Here is a 27,734-nt window from a genome sequence, read left to right as displayed (position 1 = left end):
TTAAGCAAGTTTGGCCACCCCTGCTTTATACCCTATTAAAATCCCTCCCCTTCCCACTCTCTTCTCAGGCTTCACCCCCAAAATCTCCAGGTATTTCCCAACCTGGAGCTATACATAGAGCAGAATAGAATAAGAAGAGGGAATGGTGGCAGGTCAAGCTTGTGGCTCAGGAATGGGGCAAGCTCTGCACCAGCAGAAATGTCCTCTATCATCACTTTTGGCTTTGCAGCCCATTTCTATGTAAGTTCCCTTCAAAATAAGATTTCCTCTCCATCATGTCCTGTAATACAAATGAGTACCCATGGTGAACTGATGAAGTAATGGATAACCAGTGAATCAAGTGATATTAAACAAAGCAACTAAGAGATGTCAGGGTGTGAAGCTCTTTCCCCTGTAAAGCTCTTCCTTAGTTTCTGTTTTCACATTTTCCCCTTGAGAATGTAGCTGAGGTGCTGCCCCCACCTAGCGGGGAGAACTTCTAAAACTGTGATTATCGTTCTTTTCTCCGAGCTGCAAATGTAGCAGCTGCCCAGAGATGGTTTCATCAATTTTTTAAAGTCTTCTTTCCTGTTCCCGTGTCCTCTGAGGACCCGTCTGCTATTACATGTGACGGGGACCTTGTTGCTGAAGCTAGTTCTGTCACTGAAACAACACTCCCCCCTCTCCCGAGCTTTTACTTGGCGGAATGAGGAGTGTGGTATCAGAGTCTGAGTGGAACAGAAGAGGGCTCCACACAATGTACTTAGAGAAGCATCTCTCAAGCAGCCCCGCAACAAGGATTTGCTGTCTGTTTCCTTACTGATAAGGCGAGTCCTGTCAGTCAGAAGGCCAAAATCCACTGCTGGGGCTATAATCATGGTTTATCAGCTCTTGCAAATAAAAAATAAAATCAGTAGAGCTTTTCATTATCACTCTAGTCTAAACCATATGGTAGATGATAAAAAAGGCCTTCTCCGTGTTGCATTTTGAACAACCAGGATATATCACTTTATGTTTTAATACTGTACTTCTCTGGAGGTTGCACAATAACTAACTAAATGGAATGGATTTGACTGGCATCCCCCAGCAATAAATTTGCTGAGATGCTACTGTAAATTGGGGTGAACAAATTTCCCCAATTCCTTCCCTTTATAGTTCTGTAAATTCTCTCTATCTTGAGTTTGAGATTGCATGCTTCACTGGAAAGAGTTCTAAAGGAAAATTTTGATCTATTGTAAGGTTTTTTATCTTGGCTTTCCCACCCTCCACAGGAGAATCAGAGTATGCAGTTTACCCCAGCTCATGTCTTTCCTTCTTTTACATTACTGACATAGCTCTGGAAAGAAATTGTAAGAAAATTGTCTTGATGTCATGGTGCATATGACTGCAAATAGCATTTTTTTGGGGGGGGGAGGGGGTGATATTTTATTGATGGGAGTGGGCATGCTGGCAGCATGATGAGGAGAGGCTGAAGGAGCAGAAATATGCACCAAAGTTATCCCTGAGCAAGGGTCTTTGTGAACTGTGGAAATATCCCACTGTTCGATTCCTTTCCATCTAGTGAGTACATTTTTTATCCTGTTCTTTTTTCAGGAAACTCAGGACAGCATATGTGTTCTGCCACATTTTATCCTCACAACAGCCCTTTGCAGGAGAGAGTGTTGTTGCACTTGGTTACACTTTTCATGGCAGAATGGGGATTTAACTTAGGGTTGCCAAGTCCAGCTCGAGAAATATCTGGGGGCTTTGGGGGTGGATCCAGGAGCAAGGGTGTGGCAAGCACAACTGAACTCTGAAGGGAGTTCTGGCAATCACATTGAAAGGAACCACGCTCCTTTTAAATGCCTTCCCTCAATTTGGAATAATGAAGGATTGGGCCATCTTCTTTTTGGGCTCATATCATTGGACCTTCGAGTCTAATCTTTTTGAAACTTGGGGGGGAATTTGAGGAGAGTCACCAGATGTTATGCTGAAGATTTGGTGTCTCTACCTCAGCCGCTGTGTGCCTGCTCTGGCGGGGAGGGCAGGATATAAATCAAATAAATAAATAAAATAACAGCCTCCCCCCCAAAGCCCCAGGTACCCACAGATCAATTTTCCATTATACCCTATTGGAATTAGTCTCCATAAGGAATAATCGAGTGCCCTGCAGACATTTCCCTCCCCCCCCCCTTTCTGATGATCCTGAAGCAGTGGGAGGCCCTTCAAACTAGGGGACCCCCTGCCCCTACCTGGGGATTAAGCAAAGTAAACAATGGCAACACAGTATAAACAGAAATCTAAAAAACAACTGTCAAAAATACAAGATACAATTTACAAATTTTACAAAAATCTATGTAATATATTGTGCAATAGCAACCAAAAATCATTCCCAAAACATGAATCACATAGAGAGCATAAAGTCCCAAACACAAACACAATTCACAAGGATGACTCTGGAGAATTCAAAAAGTCTATAGGGAGTATCACTACTCAGAAGTAAATTCCAAACAGAGTCCTTCCACCAATGTCGGCTTCTGAAGGAGAAAATCTTGCCTTCATGCAATCACCGGCTTAAATCGCATTCCGCTGCATTTGCAGCTACTTCACAAGCCAACTGACAAAGGTCCTCAGACCATATTGTATATATGGGCATTTAAGAGAAGCTGGTCTGAGGACCTTTGTCAGTTGGCTTGTGAAGAAGCTGCAAATGCAGCGGAACGCAATTTAATCCGGTGATTGCATGAAGGCAAGATTTTCTCCTTTGGAAGCTGACATTGGTGGAAGGACTCCGTTTGGAAGCCCTATAGACTTTTTGAATTTTCCGGAGTCATCCTTGTGAATTATGGTCGTGTTTGGGACTTTATGCTCTCTATGTGATTCATGTTTTTGGAATGATTTTTGGATGCTATTGCACAATATATTATATAGATTTTTGTAAAATTTGTAAATTATATCTTGTATTTTGACACAGTTGTTTTTTAGATTCCTACCTGGGGATTGGCAGAATTAATCTAGCTGTGGTTTTCTCAGATTCTAGTATAACACTCTAATCCAGTGATACCCGCTTGGTGGGCTTGAGAACCACGTGGCTCTTTGAGACGATGCTGTGGCTCTTTTGAGGGCTGTCCTCCATTGTAGTACTTGCCCCATGTTCAAAGAAAGTGGGCAGAGCTATCGTTTAGGGTCCCACCATAACAGCTACTGCCAGAAGGATGAGAGGACAGGTGTGTTGCAAGCACTGTGCTTGGGATGCATATAAATATCCCAGGAAATGGTGTGAATGTATCCAAGGTTATAGGTCTGTATTTAATGGTTATATATTATATATTATATTACTGTTTCTGTGGGTTTGGCAGGGGTAGTGCGCAGGACATTCTGTAGTCATTTTGACTTTGCTGGTTTCTGGTCATTGCAGTTGTGGTTCATGGAGTGAGAACTGATGCTCTAACCACTACACTGTTTTGAAATACTGAGACTTGAAGGCAGTATCTGGTGTTGTGTGTATTTGTGTGCGCGTGCGCCATCAAGCCACAGCTGACTTACGGCGACCCTGTGGGGTTTTCAAGGCAGGAGACGCTCACAGGTGGTTTGCCATTACCTGGCTCCATGTCACAACCCTTGGGGGTCTCCCATCCAAATACTGAGCAGGGCTGACCCTGCTTAGCTTCTGAGATCTCATGAGGCTGGGCTAGCCTGGAATATCCAGGTCAGGTATCCAGTGTTACGGAGAGTAAATAAAAGAAGGTAGGCAGTTTTGGAGTTGCGATACTGTATTCAAGCAAGGCATGCTGCTGGCTGCCACCACTCTGGTAAGGACCCAGAGCACCCAACTGCCCCTGTATCTTCCTTTTAGTAAAACCTTTTACCCGTGACCAAGGAAACATGAGCACCCAGGCAGTTAATCAACAGCAACAGTTTATTTACAGTGCTCAAACAATAGGTGTGTAATAAAAACTTTCAGTGCAACAGTGAAATATATATACAGTAAAGGCTGGTGTAAACAAAAAGAAAAGCCCTAATGTGACTTGATGAGCTTTTCCTGTAAGGGAGCTCTCCTGCTGCCTTCTTTCCTGCAGCCTTTTCCAGAGAGAACAAACCTCCTTTCCAGCCAGGCATATTTAGGCTTTTTCTCCCAGGTCCTACTCCTCTTGGACTAGTTTTCCCTCCAAAACCTCTTCACCCCATCAGGGGGACAGAAGGGGTCCTGGGAGATGTAGCCCCCTGTATCTACTCATAGGCAGGCTTCTCCCTGCCTTCTAGGCCGTATTTGGCCTCAGATCATGGCAGTATGATTGATCACAGTGAACAGAAATTGAATATTCTATAAGCAGAAGAACATCTGACAAGGAAAGTATCTCTGATCTATTTTTCAGACTGTAATGGGGCCTCCTGAGGTCCAATTTAATCTGTTGTAAAAGCAGAAAGCAGTCCGAAAGCAAGTGAAACCATTTTGCTGCTAAAACTTGGCAGGTTGGTCCTAAGCACTGCCTGGATGAGAGACCACCTGAGAGCAGTAAGCAGCCCTCTCTCAGCAATTAGGAGGGAGAAAGAAGCGTAAGCCTAATACAAGGCTGTGCTTGGGAAAAATATTCTTTAGAGGAAAGGCTGGAGAGTCTGGGACTTTTTAGATTAGCGAAAAGAAGATGGGGGGAGGGGAGGGACATGATAGAGGTTTATAAATTTATGCATGGGGTGGAGAGAGTGGATAGGAGCTTTCCCCCTCTCTTCGGTAATCCCGCAATGTGGTGGTAGAAAGTGCTGTCATTGCAACTTATGGAGACCCCATGAGGTTCGCAAGGCAAAAAATTGATAGAGGGGTTTGCCCTTGCCTGCCTCTGAGTAGCAACCCTGGGCTTCCTTTGTGGTCTCCCCTCCATATAATAACCAGGGCTCACCCTGTTTAGCTTCTTAGATATGGCGAGATCAAGCTAGCCTGGGCCACCCAGGTCAAGGTTTGAATTTGGGGTTATCTAATAGACCAGGGGTGGCCAAGGGTAGCTCTCCAGATGTTTTTTTTGCCTACAACTCCCATCAGCCCCAGCCATTGGCCATGCTAGCTGGGGCTGATGGGAGTTGTAGGCAAAAAAAATTCTGGAGAGCTACCCTTGGCCACCCCTGTAATAGACAGTAGATTCCAGAGAGACAAAATGAAACACTTTTTCACTCAGCAGGTAATTAAATTACGGAATTAACTGCCAGTGAACATAGTGATGGCCACCAATATAGATGGCTTTGAAAGAGGGCGAGGCATGTTCACAGAGTAGAGATCCATCAATGGGAACTGTCCATGGTGAGTAGAGAACTTCCTTATTCAAAGGCAGGAAATCTCCAAAATCTAGAGGTAGGAGGCAACTTCAGGGAAAGGCCTTTGCTTCTGTGTTCTTTGCTGGCCGTCCAGGACAACTGCTTGGCCACTGTGTGAAACGGTGCTGCGTTATATAGACTATTGGTCTGATCCTGCAAGGCTCTTCTTACTTTACTATGATCAAACCCGAGCACGAGTGCTGCTTCTCCTTCCCCAGACCATGCTGTTGTGTGATAACTCTAGGACAGGGGTGGCCAACAGTAGCTCTCCAGATGTTTTTTTGCCTACAACTTCCATCAGCCCCAGCCAGCATGGCCAATGGCTGGGGCTGATGGGAGTTGTACGCAAAAAAAAAAACATCTGGAGAGCTACTGTTGGCCACCCCTGCTCTAGGACATGTCTCTTGAACAGACCTAGCAGACTCAAGTAAAAACATAAAATGTAGTTAGGGAGGGACGGTGGCTCAGTGGTAGAGCATCTGCTTGGTAAGTAGAAGGTCCCAGGTTCAATCCCCGGCATCTCCAACTAAAAAGGGTCCAGGTGTGAAAAACCTCAGTTTGAGACCCTGGAGAGCCTCTGCCAGTCTGAGTAGACAATACTGACTTGGATGTACCGAGGGTCTGATTCAGTATAAGGCAGCTTCATAGGTTCATTGAATCTCTGTGAAATCCAGAACATTACTAATAAATGGTTGCAGAAATCTCTCTCTCTAGAGTCTGATAAGAAGATAACGCATATTGGCTGTGAATTATATGAGAATGTCCATAAATTTAATTTTTTAATAACAGACTTTATTAAGTTTTCCAAAGGGTAAGGGATGGAGGGGGAGGAAAGGGAGGATAAAAAAAAGTTTCTAGATTACATAGCTCACTTGGATTCTCATCATCCAACTCTACAGATATATAGCAGAGACATCTTGTACTTATTTTAATGTCTGTAAATTTATAAACACCTCTGCAAAGAAAATCACCAGATTTTCCACACTTTAATGCCATTGCTGTGTCTGTGTTTTTGTCCTCTGTTTCAGCTGATCCAAAAGAGCAGTTATTACCCTTTTCTGATGCAGAGAGCATCTTGGACGTTAGCGGCTCCATTTAAAGAACAGTGCTATTTCCGAAGCCCAAGTGATTCTATAGCCAATAATTACACCCTCACTGCCCGTGATCTGAAGATGAAAGATCTACAGAAGATCCCTACAGTCATAAGGCCAAAAAGGCCCTCAGGGTCAACGAAACAGAGGGCAGAATCTCCACGTATCCTGCAAACAAGCTCACGTCTTACATTTTAGATTCTTGGATTGTTATCCAGCAAAGATTTCCTGTCTCTGCTGTTAGAGTGGGGTTGATGAGGAGGTGCAAAGTGGTAGGCAGCCCTATGGCGCGGAGGGGTAAGCTGCAGTACTGCAGTCGGAGCCCTCTGCTCACGACCTGAGTTCGATCCTGGCAGAAGGTGGGTTCAGGTAGCAGGCTCAAGGTTGACTCAGCCTTCCAACCTTCTGAGGTAGGTAAAATGAGTCCCCAGCTTGCTGGGGGGAAAGTGTAGATGACTGGGGAAAGCAATAGCAAACCACCTTGTAAAAAGTCTGCTGTGAAAACATCGTGATGCAACGTCACCCCAGAGTTGGAAACGACTGGTGCTTGCACAGGGGAATACCTTTACCTTTTTGGTAAGGAGGAAGAGTAAAAAAACTTTAGGTGCACAGAGCTTACTAGCTGATTACGCCCTGGCTCTTTTGTCTGGAGCACTTTCTCAGTAGTGCTTTTTAAACTAGAGATCATGCCTGAAGTTTTTGGGCCATTACTTTGAATCACCCTCATCCCGTCTACCCAACCTCCAGAAATAAGCCACAAGGGAATTGTGGGAAAAGGATGTCAGCCTATTCTCATGCTGCCAAGTTTCATGGGATATGATGCCGGGGGGGGGGGGGGGCGGAATTAAAACAGTCCCATATAGTAATGAATCTGAATATCCAGCTAACCCTTTCCTCCTTGCTCTGTGCCATTGCATAGCATAGTGGTTCAAGTGCTGCGCTAGGGTCTAGGTAGGAGAACTAGGTTCAAATCCCCATTCTGCCATGGAAGCTTGCTGGATGACCTTGAGCCAGTCACACGCTCAGCCTAACCAACCTCTCAGAGTTGCTGTGAGGATAAAATGGAGAGAAGAATGATGTAAACCATCTTGAGTCCCCATTGCAGAGAAAAGTGGGGTATAAATGAAGTAAATAAATAAAATTTTTGTGTTTTGTTCCCCTAGTCTGTTTTTTCTCCCTTGACTGAGTTTTGCAGCTCCAAAAGAATATGCTCCTTCTGAGAAGAAGCAGAAACTGTCACCGTGGAGTGTTTATGAAACTGACAGGTACTGTTCAGTTTATCACCTTTGAGTTAATACATTAGGTGTTCAGGTGCGTAGCCATATTTGCTGTGAAGCAACAGAACAAAGTTTGAGCCCAGTGGCACCTTTAAGACTAACAGCCCAATCCAGAGAAGCGTTGTGTAGCTGTGCTCGAGTGCAGAACTAGCATTGGCGGCCACAGTTGGCTTCCAAAGGGGAGACGTTACACCACGCTTGGAGGGGGAGAGTGGCCCGACGAGCGAGAGAGAACCTGTCGCCATGGTGATTCCGCCCAGGCGCATGCCATTGGCCCACTGCTGAGGCAGGGGTGGGGGAGGCACAGGCTCCCGTGGGACCACGGGATTGGCCAGCCCATTGCACATGACCAGGCGAGGGGGTGGAAAGCCCGCACTTGAGAGACCGTCAATCCCTGCACTCCCTCCCACTGTCAGAGACTCTGCCAATGGCAGGCAGGCAGGCAAGCAGAGGCATGCGCGGACAAGCAGGAAATGCCAAGTGCAAGAGTTCGCTGTCCTAGACAGTGGCTGGAATGTGTGTCTGGAAGCGGCCAGACCAAGTCCAAAAGATGCCGCTCGGAGGCCCCCGCCCTGGTGTTGCCTTGCTGCCGCCCCCTGCTATGTGCAAGGAGCACCTCCCCTGGAGGCTGCAGAACTCAGAGTGCGAGCCGCTGGCCATGCATCCACTTCAGCAGCCCCCCCCTTAGTGCCCTTCGCACAACAGCCCTGTGGGGTCGAGTAGGCTGTCAGCCCGGGCAGGCTGAGGGGCGGCACCCCCCTCCCCAGTCCAGCCACACGGGGGGCAGTGTGGCAGCTCATAGACCGTTGCCCTCCCCCCCCCCCGAACCAAGTCCGCCCACCCTCCCAGGCATTCCCTTGAAGAGGCCACTGACGGGGGAGGTGGGTTGCCCTGGGAATGTGCAGCAGATGCCAAGCAGGAGAGACAACAGAGTGTACAGCTCAGACTTTATTTTTCCAGAACAGAGTGCAACAGTCTCCCTGGTGCGCGCTGGGCAGTCTCGCCGTGGGCGGGGCTCCATTCAGACTGGCGGGCAGAAACAGCTGAGGGAGTGGGGGGGCGGTGGAGCGACACACGTGGAAGCCTCTGTGTTGGAGTCCCACCTGCAAAATGAAGACAGAGATCAAGAGCACCTACAGGGGCAGCGGCTGGAAGATCTGGCTGCATTTCAGCTGGGCACTCTCTTAAAGGGACAGTCTCTGACCCACCTCCTTGCAATGGGGCAGCTGCCACCCCCCCCCCCCCCTCCATGCCCTGTCAGGGGTTAGGAAAGCAGCAGAGGGCAGATGAAGGGAAGGGAGCAGGCAGAGCACAGGGCAGCGGGGTCAGCAAATGCCCCCTGATGGAGCCCACTGCCGGGTTCAAGTGCCAGAGATGCTCACACACTGAGCGGTCGAGAGCAAGGGGAGGGGGAGGATTGGGGGGCAGTGGAACTTACCCAGCCATGGGCGACAGTCCTTGCATGCAGAGCCTCTGAGAGCCCGGAACCTGTGGAGACCTGGAAACGAGCAGAGACCTCTCTCTCCCCTTGCGAGTCAAAGATACTGTCAAAGCAACCGGGCAGTGCAAAACCCGCCAGCAACGTGCCTGCCTGTCCCTCACTTTAAGTTTGTATGGCCGGGAGCTCGCTGGCAGAACTTCCCGCCACGTGAAGCTGTCCCTAACAACTGAGTTGTGCAAGGCCAGAGCGGAAGTATTTCTAGGAGGGGGAGACCGCGATTGGGTGCCGGGGAGGGGACTTGTCAGCCTGAGGCACGTGGGGATTGTTGAGGCAATCACGCCACTCCCTAAGGGGTTTGCGAGCTTCTGCAGCAGCGAAGGCGACTTTTGTTTTTGGTTTCAACGAGTGCCTATGGGACACGCCGCTGTTTTTGCAGGCGTAATGTTGCGCCTCTCGGGAGGGCATGTCATGGCCCAAACTGCTCAGGAAGCCGCCTAAGTCTGGCCGTGCTCCCAATTCCACCTCCTCCGCCTGAACGCTGCGCTCTGCCTCACTTCTGCCCACGCTCGGGCGCAGCCCTCAGGCACTGCTGTCCTTGGGCGGAGCGGCTCCCAGGACTTTTACCATCTCTCTTTCCTCTCCCACTGACCAGGTCAGACTGGGTCAACGAAGCTTTTCCTGAAATCTCCAGAAGTTTCTTTATGAAATCCTTCGAGTGTTTAATACCTCCAAAACTCTGTTCCCTTGGGAGAGGGGGAGAGCTAAGTGAAGGTTTTGCTCAGTTCAAATCTCCAAAGGAAAAAATGGTATTTCTTCACACCCGTGTTGAATTTTTTGCTGAATCAAAATGTTCTGCCCAGTGGCCTTAGACATGGTGTACTTTTATTCCCACACTTTGCATAGAAATGTGGGAACATCTCATCCAAAACTGGAGATGTGTTACTCTAGAACAGGGGTGGCCAAACTTGCTTAATGTAAGAGCGGCACAGAATGCACATCAGATGTTTGAGAGCCACAATAAATGAACGTCAGATGTCTGAGAGCTGCAAGACAAGAAGGGAGGGAGGGAAGCAAATAAATGGGGGAAGGATGAGGGAGAGAGAGGTGGAAAGAAAGCAACTTTAAAAGCATTCTCCAAGCCACCAACTGGTTTGGCTTGGAGAAGTGATTTAAGCCTCCTCCAAGCTGGCCAACAGGATGGCAAGGGCTTCGAGAGCCACACAATATATGTGAAAGAGCCGCATGTGGCTCCTGAGCCACAGTTTGGCCACCCCTTCTCTAGAGTGTAAGAAACCTAGGGCAGAAATCACCTCTTCTCCCCTGAGCTATTATTAGCCCCATGTGGGGAAAAAGAGAAGTACAACATGGGTGGCTCCTCCCTGCAAGATTAATAGTAGCTCAGGGAGGGGGAGATGACAGAGGGGGAAGAAAGGAAGGAATATATCCCTCTGCTCCAGCACTGCAGCTGTAATCTAAAATCCCCCTTTCCCTTCCAGCTTCTTTTAAAATGAAGGTAGGTGTCAGGCGAAGCACTTGTGGGTTTTCCACGTAATATGTAGTTTGACCCTTAGCCGCCTCTTTTTCATCTTGACACACGGTAATAGTTTTCTCATTTCTGATTCTTTGGAATATGCAGTCTCCTTATATTTTATTTGTAGCCATGAATGCTAGAGTGTTATGCGTATGGAAAAAATAAATGAAAATTGGAGCCCAAAATATCAGCACAATGATGCCTTGATGCTAGGTGTTTCTCAGCAGAAACAGGTGTTCTTTCATTTCAGAGTCCCTTCGCAGAGGCACAGTGGAAAGCCAGAATTTAAAGTTATATATTATTCTGACAAACAGCCACTGACTCCAGAGGAACAGCTGGTTGTGATGCTCCATCACGAGGAGGAGATAAACCAACAGGAGGCTCCCCCCACGGAGAGTGATCTTGAAGTAAGTTTTCGTCATTTTTCAACTGCAGAGCAATGTTTTAAAGCTTCCTTTGTAAATGAGAACGTATGTTTGAGACTAGGAGCATGCTTCCAAGACAGTAGGACTGAGTGTGGATGTCTCATAGTTCCAATTTGTTCACAACAAACTGGATTTGTCCTTGGGCTCAAGTGCTTCCCACCTGCAAAGCTGAGGTCAAAGACTTCCTGGTTTAGGATGTCTTTGGTCTAACTACAGATTGTTGTGACATCTGAATTTGGGTGCTTTGGCAGATTAGAGCGGGTGGCCAAACTTGCTTAAAGTAAGAGCCACATAGAATAAACGTCAAATGTTTGAAAGCTGCAAGACATCAACAAATATTACACACATGTCTTTATTAAAACTCTTATATTTTCTTTGCACAGAAAGATAAAATACGTATGTATGCTCTTTACAACATGACCATGCTAGGAGGAGGCTTTTTTTTAAAAAAAAAGCTGAGAATAGCAGTCCCCGTAAGACCAGCATGCGGAAAGGTTAGGGAATTATTTTTTGGTACCAGTGGGAGAAGGAAACACACATGTACGATATAAATCACTGACTCCTGTTTGCATCATTATGCATCTTTCTTTGCCTTGACACTATGGTTAGTAAATACAGCTTCTTCAAGAGCTATGAAACTAAGGGGGGATCTCTTTAATTCTGCTCCTCATTCCAGTGGCTCCCTTGGCTCTTTCACTCTCTTTCGCTGCTCTAGGCCTCCAGGTGGCTTCTGTGGTGGAGAAGAGCTTGCAAGCCTATCTATTTCCCACTCCTTCCTGCTTCACACACAGTGGAAATAGTCACCTACCTATGGGCCAGCACTCAGAGGCTGACTGAGGTCCCAATGCTAAGAATGCTTATTTGAGAGTAAGCCTGCATTGTTCCTCCTTGACCTTTGAGAGCTGCACAATACGTGTGAAAGAGCCACATGTGGCTCCTGAGCCACTGTTTGGCCACGCCTGGCTCTTGCCCTCTATCTAGGAGGATTTAACCAGGATTAAATGATGATATAGAATCCTGATTTGTGGTCAGGAAATGAATCCCAGTCGTTGAAACCCTTGGAGGTCGTAACATATGTTAGACCAAAGACTTCCTAAACTGGTGCACAAAGGGAAAGGAGGAAGACACCAGAAGCATGAGACTAAACCAGTCAGCAGCTCCTCACAGACAGTGTGTTTGTGAGTCTGGTTACAAACAGAGGCCACTAACTTGGGCTCCTTCATTTGATTTGCAGTTGGACAATTAGATATTTCCAGTTTCATGACAGGACATCCTTTGCTGTTGTAGCCAAACAATTCTTAGTCCTTTCCTTGAAAACCTGGATTCCAAATTATAGTATGTCCCCACTTTTCAATAGTAGTTTGCAAACTGTAGTTTGGTAGTGCAGATTTAATAGCAGTCTGGTTTGCTGTAAAACTGGAACCTCTAATTAGCTGGAGGTACATGAAGGAAGAGGGAGTGAAGCATGTGGACCTGAGGATTCTCCTGGCATAGTCTATCAGTTTTGCACATCCAGATAAAGTAAGAAATTGAAGCTTGGAATAGTGAGTGCTGTTTTTGTTCTTTTGCTCTTTGATATTTAAGAAGAACAACAAACAAAAAGATTTGTGGATGTTCTCTCCCCTCATTGGTGGATCTGTATAATATGGGATGTAAAAGGAAGATACAAATGATCCTAAGGGACCCTTCACATCTGGGCCATTTGCTATTTGAGATCTTACCGTCAGGTAGACGATATAGAGTGTTGAAGGCTAGGACAAACAGATTTAAGGACAGTTTCTATCCAAGTGCTGTGGTTAGGCTAAATGCAGGGTTATGAAGGATTATCTGTTTTAGATATATTTAAATGGTTTAAATGGTTTTAATGGTTTTATGAATGTTTATCTGTTTTAGATGTATTTAAATGGTTTTAATGGTTTTAATGGTTTTAATGGTTTTAGATGTATTTAAATGGTATGAATATGAATATGTGTGTTTGATGTGTTGGTATGTTTTGTGGAAGAGCACCTCATTTCGTTGCTCTCTTTTTGTTGAGAACAATGACAATAAATTTATCTATCTATCTATCTGTCTCTTCCTCTTGCTGGTGCCTGTTTTGCAAATCAATTTTTTTTCAGTCTTGGAACATTAGTGTCACACAGGCTGCCTAAAGAGAACAGCGGTGCAGTCTTAAGTGGAGCTGCTTCTTTTGAAGTCCATCGATGTCCCCACAATTTTACTCCATGAGGTTGGGTAAAGATGGTGAACAGTCCGAGGTCACTTGATGAGCTTTATGGCTGAGCATAGATTTGAACTCAGATCTCCCCTCCGTCCTAGTTCAATGCTCTTACCTGCTACGGAGCACTGGCTTTCTACCGGCTATGGCCTTTAGGTGGCTGCTTTTCTGCTGCCCTTTCAGTTGCTGGGGAACGAGGCATCCAGAAGCCCCTTGCCTGATACTTGCCACTTCCGTGCCAGGTATTGGACTGTGGGACAGACTGTTTATTCCCAAGAGCAGAGCACAGATGAGGATGTAACAAAACAAAATGCCTGATTTCCTTCATCACTGGCCTGTCCCCTTGCTAGCCCTGCTGCCTCATCTCCATCTCCAGCTGCCTGGAGTGAAAGTGCCACACAGCTGGACTCCTGGAGGTAGAATCATAGAATCACAGAGTTGTAGGGGCCATACAGGCCATCTAGCCCAACCCCCTGCTTAATGCAGATTCAGCCTAAAGCATCCCTGACAAGCCACTGCTTAAAGACTGCCAGTGAAGGGGAGCTCACCACCTCCTTAGGTAGCTGATTCCACTGTTGAACAACTCTTACTGTTGAACAGTTCTTTCTGAATGCCACATCTTCCTGTGTCCTCGAGAAACAGCAAGAGGAGGAGCAGCAGTTACAGAATGGCAAGCCAGCAGCAGTAGCTTGGTACCAACCTTGAATTAGTTGATATGGCATAGTTACACACATATGGAAAAAAACAGAACTAGAACAGTGTTTATGATTCTTTAATTTGTATGTAGACTTATTTAATCGAATTGTATGCTAGATGGTGATTAAGAAAAAAGGTTAGAAAATTAAGTTCCCCAAACAGATTTTGCTCCCTGTAAGTACATTCCACAATACCAGTTGGTAATTCTCTCTATTGATGGTTTGGGTTTGTAGAGATACTGTTATTACATACATAAAGGCATCCGGAAAGACATGCTGGCACCACAACCCAAAGAAGTGATGGAAAGTATTTTGGAGCATATCTCAAGTCATCTTCTCACCAACCCAAATCTAGAAACATTGCTAAGCAGTTTAACAGAAGAGATTCAGGATGATTATCACATCTGGCTCATGAAAAATGTTGGTAAGAAGAGAAGTGTGTTTTAGCAAATGAGGCTTCCATTTTTTTGGTGTGCGTGTGCCTGCCATAGGGCAAGCAAGGAGCACAATTTACTTCTTTGTTTGCTGTATTTTTGCTGTGCTTTTAAAAACATGCACAAGTAAATAATAGCCCTCAAAGCAGTATTAAAATATAGATACAAATAAAATATGATGAATGCATGGATTAGTGGACAGTCCCTATTTTGTTTCTTTTTGCACTTTTCAACATTTTCTCAGCAATTTGAGTTGACTGTGTCTTGTTGTCTGTTTTATAGGTATGGTTGTAGATATGTTATCTGTTTATACGTACTGTGTATGCCATTCAGACACATAGCACTTGTTATCATGTAAAACAGGGGTGTCAAACATGTGGCAAGGGAGCCTTATCAGGCCCCCATGCTTCCTTCTCTCTCTCTCTTGCTTCTTTCTGCATCACATCTTGTCTTGCCAGGCTTGCTCAATTGCACAGCTGCTACAGAGCAAAGTCTCTATTTCTCTGTTTTCTCCATAGGCTGAGGCGCCTCTTTGGGGAAGAAAGGAGGAGGGATAGCTTGCTTTGCCAGGCTCTCTCAGTTGCACAGCAAAGCTACTGGCAGAGACTCTCAGTTGCACAGCAGAGCTACTGGCAGAGACTGACCAAGAGAGAGATCTTGGGGTCGTGGTAGATAAATCACTGAAAATGTCAAGACAGTGTGCAATTGCAATAAAAAAGGCCAACGCCATGCTGGAAATTATTAGGAAGGGAATTGAAAACAAATCAGCCAGTATCATAATGCCCCTGTATAAATTGATGGTGCAGTCTCATTTGGAATACTGTGTGCAATTCTGGTCACCACACCTCAAAAAGGATATTATAGCATTGGAAAAAGTCTAGAAAAGGGCAACTAAAATGATTAAAGGTTTGGAACACTTTCCCTATGAAGAAAGGTTAAAATGCTTGGGGCTCTTTAGACTGGAGAAACGTTGACTACAGGGTGACACGATAGAGGTTTACAAGATTATGCATGGGATGGAGAAAGTAGAGAAAGAAGTCCTTTTCTCCCTTTCTCACAATACAAAAACTCATGGGCATTCAATTAAATCACTGAGAAGTTGGGTTAGAACGGATAAAAGGAAGTACTTCTTCACCCAAAGGGTGATTAACATGTGGAATTCACTGCCACAGGATGTGGTGGTGGCTACAAGCATAGCCAGCTTCAAGAGGGGTTTGGATAAAAATATGGAGCAGAGGTCCATCAGTGGCTATTAGCCACAGCATATTATTGGAACTGTCTGGGGCAGTGATGCTCTGCATTCTTGATGCTGGGGGGGGGGGGGGTGCAAAGTTTAAGGGCTTCTAGCCCCACTTGTGAACCTCCTCTTTTTTTTGGCCACTGTGTGACATATGGCTTTTCTTATGTTCTTGTGTTCTTACTAAGCCAGGCATCTCTTTCTTCTATTGACTGAGCCCGCCCCATCCCCCTGGTCCCCTGGGGAAAGAAGGAAAACTTTGTCCAGTTCCCTGGATCACACGGGAGAGATGCAAAGAAAGCACCTTTAAGACCGAGTGCTAATGTTTTAAGCATGTTTTATTTTTAAGTTTTTAAAAATCTTTAATTGTGTTTGTGTCCTTTATAAAGTTTATATCTCCACTACCTGGCATTACATTTTATGACACACATGGCCTGGCCTGACAAGGTCACATTTATGTTGGATCTGGCCCTCATAACAAATGAGTTTGACACTCCTGAGCAACATTTGGGGGGGGGGGGCACGGATTCAGTGTGAGGAAATGCAAAACATCACTGGAAAGAATCCCAGTTTTAATTCACCGTAGCAATAAGAAAAATCAATGTGGGAATTTTCAGACTACCACAGCAGGGATGAGAAATGCAAAAAGAAGTGTTTGGGAGAGCAGTCCAAAGGTTCTACAGGGGTGTCTGATGGAGGGGTGTCTGGCTGTTGCCTCTTCACTGCTCTGGCCTCAGGAATGACATGATGGGTAAAAATGCCTGGCTGCTACAGCTTCTCCCTCTAGTTTACTGCAAGCTGAACGATGGAATCTTGTAGCCTAGATTCTAGGGCGATGTGATACAGTGTTTGAGGCAGTGGTACCATTGCAGACTGTGGCTTTGTCACATGTAGGCATATTCTGCCAAACGAGAGAAAGAAAACAAGGTCGATGAAAGAGTACTTGAAAGGTTTTAATCAGGATGTAAGGAAAAGGCTCTTATAAAACCATTGGTTTCCAACAAAATATTTCATGCTGCCTTCTCTGATTTATTCAAGAGGCTTTTAATGTTCTTGAGCTGAGCTTTTTTTTTTTTTTTTTTAAATATTTTGTTGCCAAGGGTGTCACGTTCTCAGGGTGCAGGCAGGCAGGAGTCCAAAGCCAGTCCAGGAAGTCAAGCAGGAGCCAAGTCACCAATGCAGAATCACAAACCGGAATCAGAAGTCAATGTCCAAAAGCCAAAAGGTCAGGGTGTCAAGGAAATCAAGCAGGTCAGAATCAGGAATCAGGAAGGAGCGTGGATGCATGCCAGAGAATAGACTTGTTGCTTCCACAAGGTTCCCAGGTCCTGGGTGGGAGCTATGTGGGAGTCTCAATCATCCTGCTCCCTGGGTGGCAGTGACTCTGCTAGAACTCAGGGCTGAGAGACCTGAAGCATCGGCGTGCCTCATGTCTTCACTCTGAAAGTTCTTTCCGGAGCCTGCTTTGAACTCTTGAGATGGGAGGAGGAGAGCTCGGAGGAGATTGATCGTCAACAGCTGACACTGGTGCCTGGAGAGTGATTGATGGGCCAGCTGCTATTTGTTCATCGGAGGAACTGGCTGGCAACTCTTCCAGGTCTGTTAACCCTTCCAGCTCCTCCTCGTGAGGGCTCATGACAAAGGAAGACCAATATCTCTAGTATGCTGTATTGCACCTTGAACTGATCTCCATTCTTAGTGGTTCAGAGACAGCGGGTGAACTTTCTCCTGATATGTTGGTACTTTATTTGCAGGATTTTTTTTTTAGTCAGATAATTCAGTCAGATAATTCAAAAGTGGAATTTCTACCTACAGCCAGAGGTGGTGCAGCCCAACCTAATGCCTTTGTGCAGCCTAATGTGCATGTAGACACTGGGACTCAAGCTGCTGCAGCCTAAACAGCAAAGAGTCTCCTGACAACTTAAAGATTAAGGTTTTGTAGCCGTTGAAAATTTGCATTGCATTGCAAAACATTTGTAAGTTCTTCAGGGTGCCCCAAGACATTTGTGTATAGAGAGTTCAGGCTGTTGGCTCTTGTACATGTGCAAGTAACATTGCACACACAACTACCGCATCCAAACACAGATTCGGGTGGAGATTGTTTTTGCTTTTGACTTATTCTTACCCTGCTTTGCATGATTTTATCCTAGTCGATTACATATTGTTGGATCCAGAGGAGAGGAAAAGGCTCTTTATCCACAGCATCCCCCGCCCTTTCCCTCAAAGAGTGATTCGTGCCCCTGTCCCATGGCACGACATCTACCAAGAGGTAAAAGGCTGGAACCAAGAACATCTCTTCATAGTGAATCCCATGATGCTTACTTTGCAGCACCTCTGGTTTAGAGAGTAAGTCAAGTTTACTTAAAAATCACTGGTTATCAATCCCAATAATCTGGCTGTAATAGAAAAACTTGTACTGTTAGAATTAGTACTTGTACTTATTAGAATTAAATGCAATTGGTACTGTAATTGCATTTAATCCTCATCTAGGACTGTCTAAAAATTGCACAGCTTTTAATTGATCACACTTAATACCCTTTGTATACTTTCTTCATTTTGAGGTGGTTGCGTGTGTGCACACTGCAGCAGGCGTCATTCTGGAAGACACATTCCACCCCCCCACCCCCCATGGGTTGGGGTAACTGGTAGCAGGTTGCACCAGATGTCGAAGGGCAAATGGAAGCATCCAGCTGAAAAGTTTTTTAAAAGAGTAATTGATCTCATGTCTCTTAAAAACCATATAGTTCATTAAAAGATGGAGAGATTACCAAAGGTGCCAGAAAGCAACTGATTGTCTTTGGACTAAAATTCAAAGGAGAGACAAAACCTCAGACTGGGGTGCTCAGAAATAGACATGGATCATATTCTCTTGTTGTGAAATTGCTGTCTGATTACAAAGAATGGGTCTATCAGCATGCTTTTGCCTAAGGCAGGGGTCCTCCCAACCTTTTTGAGCCTGTGCGCGCCCTTGGAAGTCTGACACTGCATGCTGTTCACACAACCACAAAATGGCAGCCACAAGAGGCAGAGCCAGCCACAAAATGGTTGCCAAGGCTTATCCTTCACTTATACAGCGAAGATCATTATGCTGTGGTGGCAGGGGCTACCAAATCAACAATTTACAAAGCCAATCAAACCCCAACAGCCAATCAAAAGTTTTGCTGGGAAAAAGGCCCTCCTGGCCTTTCCTACTTTCTAAACCACTTGGCAGATGCCAGGAAAGGTGTCGGTGGGCACCATATCGGGGACCACTGGCCTTAGGGTGATACTCAGTGGGAGTCTTGCAATGGCTGTGGATGTTTCTTTGGTGGGAGTTAATTTCTTGGAGTTGGCCTTCTAAAAACTCTTTGAATGAAAATTTGGAGAAGGGGACACTGCCCAGCCGGTGTAACATTTAATTTTATTTTGAGTCCATCACAGCTGCATACTTTTGTTCTTCCGCAGGTTTCATGAGCTGAGGTTTGTTCGTACCAAAGAGATACTTGAAGGTGATTTGCCTCTACTACCCAGTGAATTTGAAGAATTAATCCGAAAGCACTGTCAGGAAGCTCATGAGATTCTTGAGAACAGGTCAGCTGTCCCGTATTCACTACCAAAGCTCCATGTGCTTTAGCGAAACAGATGTTCAGGCCCAGACAAAACCACTGTTCACATAAACACTTAAGAAACTGCCTTATACTGAATCAGCCCATCAAAATCAGTGTTGTCTACTCAGCCTGGTGGTAGCAGCTCTCCAAGGCCTCATGCTGAGGTCTTTCACATCACCTACTGCCTGACCCTTTAACTGGAGATGTTGGAATGGAAGGTGGGACATTCTGTATAGCAAGTAGAGGCTCTACCACTGAAGCCCAGCTCCAGCCCAACCCATGCTTAGAAATAAAGGAGGCTAAAGGTAGCAGTGTCCTTCTGGTATTCATGTAATCAGCAGTTCATCTTCAAAAGAACTGGAGGTGTCTGTATGAGCTATATTTGTTAGATTAGATGTATCCAGGGAATAAGAACCAGTGGATGCAGTGAGGTGTCCCTCAGTTCTGGGGTTTGTTATGGGAAATTTGGTACGTTCTTTGAGAGCATGTTGCTTCTTTATAATGTTCCCTTCAGCTTGCTGCTTTAAACACCACGCTGGAGCTGCTTTCTGGAAATAGATCTGTTCGTGAATAGGAATTTCTAGTTTGCTCTTTCAAAGGGCAGGTTTGAGTGCCTCCCAACAAGATCTTCTTTTAGAAGCATGGGTTGCAGCTTGCTTTTCAAACAGTACCTTTTAAGTTCTGTACCCTAACATATTTCTCAGCATGTAACGCATAGTATTTATCCTATAACTCATATTGCCATTTCATGCTTTGATATGCACAAGCCTTCCTGCCCTCTCATTTTATGATTTTGTCAGTTCTAGTTTGTCTGCAAACTGTAGCTCACCATCGCATCCCAGCTGGTCCAATTTTCGTTTACATTTCCTCTTCAAACCAGACCTGCAGATCAGCTTCAGTCTGTAGTTTTTAATTCTAGTTTGGCAGGGAAGGACCAACCATGGTTTGCTGGTTCAAATGTAATGGCAAACCATGGTTTATGCTAAAGCGGAAGTCACTAAAGGACTTTGTCAGCATAAAGGTGGGGTGTAAGCACACAGGACTCATGATGTCACATCTGAACCAACTCATAGACACAAGGATTTAAATGGCGGGATTGGACTGTGATCCCCTAGTAGAGCACTCCCATAAAACTAGGCTGATCAGTATTCTCTTGTAAATAAGAAGGGAATCATATGTGCATAAGGTGCAGGAAGTGCAGTTATAAATCAGTATTTCTGCATGGCTATCAGTTTGATTCAGAAACCCAATACTGGTTCTTTGAAAACTGTTATTTTGTTTTTCACACACGTACACCTGATGACTGGAGAGAGGAGCTGAAAAGCATATTTAATGACAGGGGAATTTGGCCTAAGCCAAGTCAGTAGAATTGGATCCATGTTAGCCTGTGCCATTTGGTCTCCTGCGTCAGGAAATCTTTGTGTTTATTTGAAAGGAGGAATAAGGTGCTATGGTTTTTATCTTGCTCCTGAAAGAGCTTTTCTGTGAACAGAACGCTTAGTAAATACCTGTCTTCTGAAAGCCTCTCATTTCTGCCTTTGATTGCGGCAAATCCTGCTTGAACCTAGTTTGTTTCAAAGTCTTTACAGAATATGCTTTGAGGCAACTCGATTGGAGCCACAGTAGGATTTTGAATCCCATTGCTCCAGTGGCCTCTGCTATTTGATATTGAAATTCATTTAAAAACCAACACAGTTTGTAGAGCTTTGTAACAGCAGGAGAGATGGATGGGACTGTAGATGCAAAGTGTTAAGAGCCCTCAGCTATGTTTGCACTTCAGCGCTAGTGCTGATTTAGATCAAGAGAAGTCTTTTTTTTTTTACATTTGTTATGTTCTGATTGTGTAGTGTGTGTTAGGATTGCCAATTGGCTAAAAAATGGTAACAAAAACACTGTGGCCTCCTCTTGTCACTTTAATAGAGGTCTGATCAGAAGTTATCAGGTGGAGCTTTTTATGGCACAAAGATAACCAGGATCATCAGCTCATTGCTGCAGAACAAACAATAGTTAAAGGGATAGCTAGAGGGACAGGTTTGAAAGCTGCCAACCCTGCTGCCATGCGTGTCTTGAAGAGAAGATGAAGGGAGCAAAATGTTATCAGACATGTAGTAGTCTGATTGTCCCTGTTTCATAAACACTGTCTCGACCCTTGAGGATGGTAAATCACTGCTTGCCTTTTTGCCTTTTGGAAATGATTTGTTAAAATGTGGTTTGTGTGGCTTGCTGGAGCTGTTTGCCATTCTTCAAATTTCACCTTATTTTACTAGGGTTCGATTAAGATAACAACATTACAATTTCAGCAGTGGGTACAATTTCAGCAGCAGATGCAGAAACAAGAGTTAAGGAAATTGGAGATGGGAGAAGTCCATTATGTTATGTGGATTTGTCACATGTGGGGAAAGGATAGCCAATGAAAAGAAGCTATATCGGATGTCTCACTTTAGTGGATGGTTTTATTTTTGACATTGCCCCTGAAATTCCAGCAGTCCAGGCCCCACTCCTCCCCCTCCTTTTTTTTTTTTTTTGCTGCTCTTGTTATATAATTGATGTTGTTAGGGGAGTTTTCAAGCTTTGCCTTTGTATCTTTTTACATTACCACATGATGATTTGACTGGTGTTAAACTGTTTGCTGTGTCTAACAATAAAAAACTGGGAAGAAGTAGTTTAAGCAAACATATACTATGAAAATGGCACACAAAACAAAACTCCAAAACCAGTGTTGAAAAATGGTGATCTGAAGCCATTGACAGAAGACTAAACAAAGAGAAAAACAAAACAAAATAACAAACATTTGCTCATAGGTTGCTGGTGCATAGCACTGTCCTTCAGCTGCCAATAATGGGTGGCGGCATCCTCCATATTGTGCTACTTTTCCCCTGCTCCTTGGATTTCCCAGATCATATTGGAAACTAAAGGGGAATGCATTACTCTGGTATTTCCACATTTTACATCCAAACCTTGCCCCTGTAGCCAGTTCAGTAGATGTGGATGATGGCATCTCTGCCTTATGGAACATCATTTCCAATTTGTTGTTGTTGGTTTTGGAGCCATAAGTTTAATGATGCATCACCTACTGGAGAAGTCTACACTCCTGCATTCTCTCATGTCTATCTGAACCTGGTGAGGCTGATAAAAAATAAAGGAATGGTTTCTTTTAACACCCCCCCCCCCCCCCCAGGTTATGCTAGGGATCATGGGATCTGTGTGGATAAAACCCCTGTGAGACAGGAACTATATAGTAAGAAGGTGATTTGGGCAAGACTGAGTGGAAAAAGCTAGCTGGGTCCATCCCATAGTTTGAAACCGTTCTGCCCTTGGTGTTCTATATTACAGGTGGATCCCAAAGTGTGCAGAGCTCTTTATTGAACAGAAGGACAGCTGGCTTCATTTTGCCCCACAGAATGACTTAGAGTCTTCTCAGCAAATAGAAGAATATTTTGCTTCAGTAGCGATCTTGATGTCATTGCAGCTTCGGGAGATGGTCATTAATTCGTTAGAAGACCTCCTTGCTTTTTTTAAGATACACAAGGTAGGGCAAGGCTGATGGTGTTGCTTTAGTTTTCAGAGCCATTTTGATAAGGTACTTGATGTGGACATACAACCTGGTTCTATAGATATGTCCCATCGCTCTGTTACACTTTACAGTAGCTACAGTAGAATTCTCAGAGTCATGAGGAGCAGATACACCCAAGCATGTTGTTTTGTTAGTTACAGTTCTAATACTCACCTACTACTAGAGGTATAATATAAAAATAACAACAAAGTAAGTATAAAAAGGAGTGTATTCGGTACTAGGGACAACTCTTGGCACATAGGCTCTGACCTTACACCTATCTTGATCAATTCTGGACCATGTGGCATACAATAAGACACTGGATGCAATATGTATGCCCTTGATTAAGACAAAGAGCTGTAGAATAAGAGGCTTCAATAATATCTTTAAGCCTTTGTCACTTCATTAAATTTCCTTGTGGTCCAGCAATATTCTATTGTTTTATTCTTTTCTGAAGTATGAGCCAATACGTGTACTTACCTTTCTGACCTCTGAAGAAGACCAGTCTAGGTCGAAATGCGTCAGGTCAAATTGAGTGGGTTCCCATTGTGGTTTTATGATTGTACATAGGATGGAGGCTTATGATGGGCTCTTAAATGGTTTTAGCTTTCTACAGTAAATTCATGTATGTTGGTTTACGATTTGTTTTACAGTTTGTTTTTAATGTTTGGCCCTTTAATTGCATATTAACCTTTCAGGTTTCTTATTCACAAATCGAACCATTCCATGGTTTGTAGCCATGCAAACTGTAGTCCCTTTCATTGGGGTTTGCAGAAAGCCTGAAAAGCAGCTTGAGCCATGGGAGTAGCTCAGGTGTCTTGTGTAGTCCCTGTAAACGGACTGCAGACAACAGCCTCAAACAGCTGAGCAGCAGGGAGCACAGCTGTTTTTCTAGCTGTCTTCAGTCTCTTTAAATTTAAAGGGACTGCGTAAAACAACCTGAAATACCTGAGCAGTGGGAAACACCTCCCCACAACTCAGCTGTTTTTGTGGCTTTCATAGGGAACAGAAAGCAGGAGTTTAAAGCAACTTGGAGTCCCATAAACATGGACTACCACAAACTGCTTAAAAAGTTCATGGAAGTTCATTTTATTTATTTATTTATTTATATTTCGACTTATATCCCGCCCTTCCCACCGAAGCGGCTCAGGGCGGCTCACAACCCACAAACTTACATAAGTTTATCTTAAAAACATTTACATAATAAGGATTAAAACAGTAAATTAATAAAACATAAAAAACATAAAAACCAGCAGTCTGTTAAATGCATTCTAATTCCATCCAGAAATTCTCAGTGTCAGTTAGTTGTAGGCCAGCCGGAAGAGGACTGTCTTACAGGCCCTGCGGAACTGCCCTAGGTCCCGCAGGGCCCTCACCTCTTCAGGCAGCTGGTTCCACCAGTAAGGCGCCGTTACCGAGAAGGCCCGATCCCTGGTGGATTTCAGACGGGCCTCCTTTGGCCCGGGGATTACTAGCAGATTTTGTGAGCCCGATCGTAGTACTCTCTGGGGAACGTGTGGGGAGAGACGGTCCCTAAGGTAGGCAGGTCCTAGGCCATATAGGGCTTTAAAGGTAATGACCAACACCTTGTACCGGACTCGGAATGTTATTGGCAGCCAGTGCAGATCCCGGAGCCCCGACCGAATGTGCTCCCATCTTGGGAGCCCTAGTAGCAGCCGGGCAGCGGCATTCTGCACTAACTGCAGTTTCCGGGTTCGGCACAGGGGTAGCCCCATGTAGAGGGCATTACAATAGTCCAACCTCGAGGTGACCGTGGCATGAATCACCGTTGCTAGGTCGTCGTGCTCCAGGAAAGGGGCCAACTGCCTCGCCCGCCTAAGATGAAAAAATGCAGACTTGGCAGTGGCTGCTATCTGAGCCTCCATTGTCAATGAAGGCTCCAATAGTACCCCCAGACTTTTGACCCTGTGCGCCGCTGTCAACGGCGCCCCCTCAAAAACTGGCAGGGAGATCTCCCTTCCCGGGCCACAACGACCCAAGCAAAGGACCTCTGTCTTCGCCGGATTCAGCTTCATGATAGTACACCCGTCATGAACCACAAACAGGGAAAAGTTTGTGACAGATTTTTCTTTGTGGCTTGGTTTGCACCCAACCCTTTTCAGTACCAGTTCATCATTATCAACACATACTAAAAAAATGGATGAGAACAGCATACAAATTATAGGCTATGTCTATAGTTACAGAAGGTCTACAGTTTTAGAAATGCTTATCCAAATGTCAAAGCACACATTAAATACGACATTCAGCTGATAATGGAGTAATGACAGGCAGCAAGCTGTAGTCCATTTGAAGTCACTTTTCAGAAAAACTTGTTTGTGGTTTCTTGCCTGTTTATTCATAGAGCTTGGGTCACCATGACCATTATTCAGAGGCAAAAGTTCAACAGTTCTGTGGTGTATGCCCAGTTACACCAGTAATAGAAATAGGATTTGAGTTCTTACAAACATGAAGCTGTTGTTTTAAACTACTAACACTCAGTGCATCAGATATGAGTCAGCAGAAAACCACCATCAGCTTACACTGCAGGAGCATGCTGGCCCCCATCCCCACCATGTCATACTCATCCTGTCCTTGTGTGATGTTAACATCTTGCATTTAATGTTTGAATTGGGGTCTACAGTTTAAGTGCTCCACTGCCCTGAAAGGTTGAAGGAGCCGGGGATGTTTAGCCTGGAGGGGAGGCGGCTGAAAGGTGATATGATCACCATCTTCAAGTACTCGAAGGGCTGTCATATAGAGCAGGGGTGGCCAACGATAGCTCTCCAGATGTTTTTTTGCCTACAACTCCCATCAGCCCCAGCCAGCATGGCCAATGGCTGGGACTGATGGGAGTTGTAGGCAAAAAACATCTGGAGAGCTACCGTTGGCCACCCCTCATATAGAGAATGGTGTGGAATTGTTTTCTGTGGCCCCAGAAGGTAGGACAAGAACCAATGGGCTGAAATTAAATCAAAAGAGTTTCCAGCTCAACATTAGGAAGAACTTCCTGACCATTAGAGCGATTCCGCAGTGGAACAGGCTTCCTCGGGAGGTGCTGGGCTCTCCTTCCTTGGAGGTTTTTAAACAGAGGCTAGATGGCCATCTGACAGCGATGAAGATCCTGTGAATTTAGGGGAAGGGATTTGTGAGTTTAGAGTGGTTCCTCAGTGGAACAGGCTTCCTCGGGAGGTGCTGGGCTCTCCTTCCTTGGAGGTTTTTAAACAGAGGCCAGATGGCCATCTGACAGCGATGAAGATCCTGTGAATTTAGGAGGAGCTGTTTGTGAGTTTCCTGCATTGTGCCGGGGGTTGGACTAGATGACCCTGGAGGTCCCCTCCAACTTTATGATTCTATGATCTTTTTGGTTACCTCTTCAAGTTCCTCTTTTTTTTGGGGGGGGGGGGAATGGATGACCAGAGCTGTTCCAAATCTCATCAAATGCCACTGGGGAGGCAGGTGTAAAGGACTTAGGTAGTGACAGGAGCAGGGACAAAATGGTGGATGAATGAAGAAGAGGAATGGTTGAGATTTTGAAGGAAACTCTCAGTAGAATATCAAGATGCCTTCTTATTACTGAAGAAAGAAACAAGATTCTGGGTAGACTTGTGCCGATATAGGTTCTGCATTCTTCTGATCAGCTCCTTTTTGCTTATTCCAGCTCTTCACTTTGAACTCTCTTCACAGTGGACAGTCTCAGTTACACAAATTCTGCTCCTCTTTCCTTCACTACGCGTAATTTGTCTTTCCTTCTTTGTTTCAAGGATGGAAATGACTTTGGAGAAACCTATAATGAAATGCAGTTTTTCATACCACAAGTGCTAGTCATCAAGCTGGAAGTGAAAGAACCATCTATTGTATTTCAGCCTCATATGAAAGATTGCTGGAATTTTATCTGCTCCTGCTTCATGGAAATCCTGAAGAATTCTGAGGGTCTGCCAAAGGTATGTAAGGATATTTATTTTTTGGAACCAATGGCAAATATTACAGGAAGCCAAAATTCTTAGTAATTTAACAGAAATCCATACTATTTATTCATAGTATTTTCATCCCGAGCACCTAGAGGTTATTTTTCCACTGGTTTTCTTTGTTTTCCATTTATATCTGCCCTGCCACTCCATCCATACAATGAGCCCACAGGATGTGTTGCAAAACTGCCATTTATGAGAAAACATAAACAGCAGCATCATAAAATCTACACCATTAAAAGTAACATCAGATAAAAGCCACAATTTCAACAGCATTAACTGAAAAGCAACAAGTAAAACACACATCAGTAAAGCTTTGAATTATTCTAATTGTATAGCACCATAACCTGGAAAAGTCTTGCCAAAGAGTTCCATGTTAAACATTCAGTGGGACCGCTGACAAAAGGAAAGGAAGGTGAACCTCCCTGAGGGAAGACTCTTGTGGTCACACCTGCCCATTTCTAGTCCAGCAGTTACAGTTCATCTCTATCAATTGGGATAGAAGCGTTACGCTTTGTAGACTGAGCACTGATCCTCTCTGGAGCTGTCCAGAGGCTTCAGCAGTCAAGAGCCTTGAGTAGGGAGGTGCAAGAAAAAAGGTTGGTTTTTTGGGGGGGATTTGGATATATTGGACCCAAAAATTATTGGGATTTCCTGATATTTTCAAATCTCAATACTGATATGGTATTCAGATTCAGTAAATATTTGGGAAACCTGAATTTATTTGGGCCCATTATACCGTATGGAAAAAAGGAAAGGAAAGGTCCCCTGTGCAAGCACCGATCGTTTCCGTCTCTGGGGTGGCATTGCTTTCACAACGTTTTCACGGCAGACTTTTTTACGAGGTGGTTTGCCATTGCCTTCCCCAGTCATTGACGCTTTTCCCCCAGCAAGCTGGGTACTCATTTTACCGACCTCGGAAGGATGGAAGGCTGAGTCAACCTCAAGCCGGATTCCTGAAAACCCAGCTTCCACCGGGGATCGAACTCAGGTTGTGAGCAGAACTTAGGACTGCAGT

At 44.9% G+C, this 27,734-nt stretch overlaps 1 protein-coding gene across 1 annotated transcript in view; it reads left to right on the top strand.

The window, feature by feature from the left end:
- The window catches only part of DNAH3 (dynein axonemal heavy chain 3), a 169,926-nt gene that overhangs the window by 9,078 nt on the left and 133,114 nt on the right, over nt 1-27,734 (top strand). Inside the window, exons 3-10 of the mRNA XM_060261037.1 lie at nt 6,294-6,519; nt 7,552-7,626; nt 10,819-11,012; nt 14,175-14,364; nt 17,762-17,957; nt 19,056-19,181; nt 22,532-22,727; nt 26,513-26,692. Coding sequence (XP_060117020.1) covers nt 6,294-6,519; nt 7,552-7,626; nt 10,819-11,012; nt 14,175-14,364; nt 17,762-17,957; nt 19,056-19,181; nt 22,532-22,727; nt 26,513-26,692 — 1,383 coding nt within the window. The remainder of the gene's footprint in view (nt 1-6,293; nt 6,520-7,551; nt 7,627-10,818; nt 11,013-14,174; nt 14,365-17,761; nt 17,958-19,055; nt 19,182-22,531; nt 22,728-26,512; nt 26,693-27,734) is intronic.

This window comes from Heteronotia binoei, chromosome 20 (assembly GCF_032191835.1).
Source record: "Heteronotia binoei isolate CCM8104 ecotype False Entrance Well chromosome 20, APGP_CSIRO_Hbin_v1, whole genome shotgun sequence".
Classification (NCBI taxonomy): Eukaryota; Metazoa; Chordata; class Lepidosauria; order Squamata; family Gekkonidae; genus Heteronotia; species Heteronotia binoei.
The sequence above is the reverse complement of the archived record's forward strand: the minus strand, read 5'-3'. Positions and strand labels throughout refer to the sequence as shown.